Source organism: Austrofundulus limnaeus, unplaced genomic scaffold, assembly GCF_001266775.1.
Source record: "Austrofundulus limnaeus strain Quisiro unplaced genomic scaffold, Austrofundulus_limnaeus-1.0 Scaffold15, whole genome shotgun sequence".
NCBI lineage: Eukaryota > Metazoa > Chordata > Actinopteri > Cyprinodontiformes > Rivulidae > Austrofundulus > Austrofundulus limnaeus.
Genome location: NW_013952417.1, coordinates 3,190,709 through 3,196,427, shown reverse-complemented (window position 1 = coordinate 3,196,427; position 5,719 = coordinate 3,190,709). Strand labels below are relative to the sequence as shown.

General features: G+C 38.1%; 1 protein-coding gene across 1 annotated transcript in view; it reads right to left on the bottom strand.

The window, feature by feature from the left end:
• Positions 1–963: 963 nt before the first annotated feature.
• The window catches only part of rorca (RAR-related orphan receptor C a), a gene marked incomplete in the record, with an annotated part of 23,610 nt that continues 18,854 nt past the window's right edge, over positions 964–5,719 (bottom strand). The window contains 2 exon segments of the mRNA XM_014002897.1: positions 964–4,798; positions 4,898–5,010. Coding sequence (XP_013858351.1) covers positions 4,637–4,798; positions 4,898–5,010 — 275 coding nt within the window.

Sequence of the window (5,719 nt, the reverse complement as noted above, 5' to 3'; positions counted from 1 at the left end):
GTAAATAAACAAATCACTTTTATTATTCAAGCCTCACTCTCTCTGCGGCTTCAGAATAAATGAAAATGATTTAACACAGTTGTTTATACTTTTAGCAGCTCTTTTTTAATCCACAGCTGAGCTGCTAAAAATTACAGATTTTCTTTTCTGGATCTCTGACAGACGGACTTCAATCTCTGAACTCGTAAACTTCTCCTTCTTTATAATTTTCGCTGTCATTTCTCATGAATGAATGGACACTTCCTTGTCTCTGAGGCAGGAAACACAGCCTTAAATGGTGTTTTTGGGGTGGTAATTATACTAATCTCCTCTCGCGTGCACGAGCAGCTGGATAGAAAAGGTGTAAATTACGCAGCTCATTTACGCACGTTTCCTGAAGGTAGAAGTGTTTGTTGAATCTGACGTGACATGTTCGTACGAACCCTTTGTACGAACAAAAGTAAGAGAAATTTAGGAGAAGAAAACGAACATGTTCTTGCATGAGGCCCATTATGTTTAATTGCAGAAGCTGAATTATTTTCAGCATAAAAATGCCTGCACAGATTTTCCCTGAACATTTGGTGGTGATATCCAACTAGTTTTAAGGCCCTGCTTGTGTTCCTGCTTTGACTAAAAATGCAATCAAACATCACATCCCAGCTGAGYTGACATGCAACATGTTTAAGGTCATGCAGGGTGTTGAACTGCAATGACCATCTTGAACTGGGTTGACTCCAAAAGTGACTCATCCACTGTTTATTTTCTAAGAGGAGTTTAAATACATCCAGAGGTTGATGAGTTATTTTACACAGACCAAAGCATTATTGCTTCTTGTCTTCAGTGGGTGATAAAATGTTTCAAACACTTAGTGTAATAAAAAGAAGAAATATGCAGCTGCCTTCAGAGTCTTGCTTGGCCTAAATCGTTTAAGCAAAATACCGCTTTTCTTTTTTAGCTTGAAGAAAATGACAAAAGAAGAGAGGGTAAAGCCACAATTGTTTTTAATTTTACTTGTAAAAAGACTTTTTTTTTAAATGTATTACATTCTTTAATCCACATACAGTATCACCATTGTGCAATAACACTTCACTGTGTTAAAACCTCTCGGGCTTTACAAGCAAAACATAAATTATTTCATATTAAACTCTATCTGGATTCAACAACATCGTATTAAAATAACGTGAAAAGATCATACACAGAAGGATCATGACGAAAGACAAAGATCTGGGGAGTTATCTTTTAAAAATGCTCTTTAAAAAAATAGAATTACATCTCTCTGAGACAAAAAGGACACTAAACTGACGAGAGGAGGGGTGGGGAAGGACAGTATAACAGGAGAACAGGATAAAAATAAAGCAACAAAAGATCACAACAAAACCAACATATAATTTAGAGATTAGATTTTATCTTTTCTATTTTTTAATCATATTAAATCTATGACTTAAACAAAAAAAAGCAATAGTAACATCAAACAGGGTAAAAGCTTTGATACTTCCGTAATCAGACATTCAGGACAACATACTGTACACAGTGATCAAGGTTTAAAGGTCTTCATGTTGGTGGAGCTCGACTGACTGCAGAGCGCCCAGCTATCTCCCTGAGTGACTCTAAATGCAGATTATAATCCTGCACAACGGATTACATCTAAAAAAAATAGTCAGGATTTACAGAAATCTTGGGAAATTAGCACATTCACAGGCTTAAACCCCCCAAAACAAACAAAAAATAAACAAATAAACTTTATTATTTTGTCATCTGATCTGCAAACCTTATAATTAAGTATTTTTTATCTTGTGTTTTTATCTTGTATCTTGTGTTTTATCTTGTGTTGGGATTAACGCTGGAGTGCTACTGGAAACATGAACATTGCAGCTAAGGCCCAACATACTGAAAACAATGGGAAAGACATTATTGCACAATCCCACAATGCCATTATCTTTAAGTACCACGTCCAGGGTAAGAGTCCCTTCATTAAAGCAAACCCGGCTGAAAACATTTACTTAGACTGACATCCAGGATCTGTCGTGTGATTGTCTCAAAATGCTTAGGATAAAAGTAACAGTTGTTGTTTTTTTTTTCACCTGGCCTTGTTTCATTGCTGGTAAACTGGGAGAATACGACGCATCGTTTTACAGAAACCAGATACATCTGCCTCCCTGGAATAACAAGATGTCACCTGGACACGCCCTCAGCCATCTCCAGAGACTTAGATATAGATCTGTAAAAAAATATCCAGGCCTTTCCTGGACCTAAAGGCATAAAGTGCGCTGAAAAGACTGAACAACAAGAAGAGAAGATCCAGTGTTTCACTTTGTTGTTGTTTTCTTAATTATTGCCTGTAGTTGTCGCTGGCTATAAAAGGTGCCTCTAGAGCAGGGGGTCTGCAACATTTACAATCAAAAGAGACGTTTCTGCCAAGCCGCAAAATATGCTACATCTGTGATTATCAACTGGTGGCCTGTGGGCCACTTTGAGTTTGTTGCAAGGGGGCCTTATAAAACTAAAAATATTTAGTGAATTTTAATATTTATTAGTGTTATTATTTCACTTTAGGATAAAAGAAAACATCATATTTATCTATACAAGAAATACCCAATTTAATTAAAACTAAAACCCTGAACTATRCAGGAATATTTTTCTAGCTCTTATTGTTATTTCCATAACTCACCATATTTCTTTCCAGCTTCTTGTCTTAAAGGTATTTAAAAAAAACAAATCTTGATGGATTTGAGAAAAAGTTTATTCGACTTAAGTGAAGTGGCCACCAAACTACTAGAATGATCTAATCCAGTGTTTTTCAAAATAAAGGCCACTAGGGGGCGCTGGAGAAAATATTTAAATAAAGAAAAAAAAATGGAATTGTACTATATGTTTTAAAACATTATCAGAAAATCAAATTTGGTTTTCAGTAATCATTTTAAAGCATACKTTATAGTAACATATTCAAATATTATTTCAGTTTTATGACAGTACATATTTTGTAGCATTGTTTGTGGGTTTCTAAATGGGGTCCCAGGCCAGAAGCTAATGCTGTTTGGGGGGGCCATGGCATGGAAAGGTTTGGGAACCCCAGATCTAATCAATCAATTTCAATCCCTATATTAGTAGTATCCATTACATATTTGCAAACAAACTGGCAAGAAAACGGCTAAATCTACCCTTTTCTGTTGTGGGTATAAAAATGTAATAAGTTTRATCTCATGTTAAGTTTTGGACAAAGCTTCAAAGAGCCGCAGGTTGCGGACCCCTGCTCTAGTGGTTTTTGAAGAGGCCCTCTGGTGTGAATTCGAAGGTATAAATTCAGGGGGGTAGCTGATAACTCCGTCAAGCTTTTTGCCATCTAGTGTTTGGAGAGGTTGAGGTAGTAAGGGAGGGGGAGGGAAGGAGAGGAAGTCAGGTATCGAGGGTATCCTCCTTCAATCAGAACACATAAAAGCCCAGAGCAGCAAGAGCCGAGGATAAAATCTCATGTAGCCATGGGAGCTGAAAGAACACCACCACGCACCCTTTCTTCTCCGATCTAAGGTCCTTCATCCCAACCTGAACACTTCATCATCTGTGTTTCTTCACAAGTCTTTCASACGTGTGTCTTTAAATCACGCAGGAGCTTCAGGCTGATGAAACATTTGTGCAAAGAGGCGCCTTCCTCGCGGCTCTTTTACAGGAAGTCAGCTTTCAAAGACGCTTGAGTTTGAAACTCAATAAAAAAAAAAGGGAAAAAGAAAAATCCTTCAACAAGGGTTTGTTTTGGATCCTGACTTCTAAGTGCTAATTAAACACGTTTCTGTTGTTACTGCTACATTCTTTTCAAATCTCAGAACCTCGTAACGTGGATGACCTGAGCTCAACCCTGCTCTGATTTTATACAGTTTATATACATATATAAAGATTTGTATTGTCTTCACACTTTCTAAGTGGCATTTGCGAAGGGAAAAGGTATTTGGACTGAGGTCACAGACTGCAATAAAAACAAAAAAGTTAGAAAACTCACGCTTCACTTCCACCAGTATCTAAGAGTGTGCTGTTTAAACTATGTAAGTGCCGTGTTTTAGGTTTTATCTTTGCTCATGGTCCCTTAAAACAGTTTGATCCTGCCCCAAAACTGCAATCTACCAAAAACAATGTCCATTGTTTGCAGACCTGAAACCTAAAATGGACATCGTTACAGCAAAACCGCCCAAAGTAGGTGAGGACTTTCTGCCATACATTCTGTTTCAACCCGTGGGCTGCACTGGATGGTTACRGGAAGAGGGGAATACATTCAACAATCTCTTACAGGAGCTGTGAGAACCATCAATTAGAAAGGATTTGAATTTGCTGAGCAGTTTCTGGAGAGTCTCGTAGAAAAATATCGGAGAGAGTAAACAACTCAGACCACGCTTTTCTTTAAAAACGAGGTAAAACGCAATGATGTCCCAGCAGCAGTCCCTGCTGTGGGAAGTTTAAAGGTTGGCTCGCAGGGCAGTGAACGCAACTTCCACGTGGGGGTTTTGGGCCGCAGAGGTGGGAGGAGAGTGTGGAACGTGCAAGATTGTCATTGGGTTATTGGTTGGTTTTTACCTCAAAGGGCTGCCACATTTTTTTTCTTCTTGTTATCTTCCTCTAGATACACCTCAGTGTCACTACTTTAGTCGTGCCATCGAACTAGATGGCTAAATTAGCCCTCTGTGGAGTCCGGGAAAGAGATTTCACTGCCGAAAACCTCTCGGTACAACGGAGGAAAAGTGTACGCCGTTTCAGGGTGAACCAGACGGAAAAACTCCAGTTTGTCAATGTGAAGGTTGCAGATGGACCTCATTAAGGGAAGCTTGGACACCATCTAGGAAAAAAGTTCAAAAAGGGAGGACAAATAAAATGAGAAATGTTCTATTTATGAAGCGTTTAAACTTAATATTAGGGTAATATTCGACAAAGTTACCTTTGTTAGCTTCTCCTCTGACGCTCCCTCTTTCTGCAGGCAGTGCTGCAGACCCATATAAACTTTCTCCTGCAACTTCTGGATCTTTTGGACATCTGTCAGCCATTGTCGGTCTGAAAGACAAGAAGKTTTATCCCCATCATTATTATTAATATGGCAAAAAGAGTGTGAATGTAGTGCAGTTTAAAATGAAAATATCCTGAAGGAACAACACATTTTGAAGTGATGTTCTGTCAGTTATCATTAGTAATGACATCAGTCATGGAGTGTAAAAGAAGAGTGTAAACGTCTTCCTTTAGGCTATGCTAATGACTAGCCAAGGGCCTGATTTATGTTTTTTTTCAGGCCTCTAAATCAGCTCCTTTTTGAAAACAGGGCTCTCAAGTTTTGATCTGAGCTTGGAGTGAAATTTCGAGCGGTTTATATACAGTTGTTTTAATATGTAGCGTTACCAAAAATGTAAATCACCGAAGAAGAAGAGATTTTAGTGGCTGAAAAACTGCTTCAAAACACAAACTATTCCTAAAGATATTGGCAATGGCTGCACACGAACCCTGTTCTGCACAACTTGGAACATTAAAGCAACTTTGTTCACAGTAAGATCATCCGCTCTCAATGGGACGCATCAAATCACTCTAAACAAAACAAACATATCCTTTGTGAGACTTTGGCTTTTAAATGATAAGTGAAAACGTAATGCTCAAGGAATTCAGGCCATGATTTCTGCTTCCATCAGAAGGTCCCAAATGGTGCACTAACAAAATATAAAGCTTGTCTTGCTTTAACTGTTAAAATAAAAAAGAAGGAAAAAAATAATAAAAT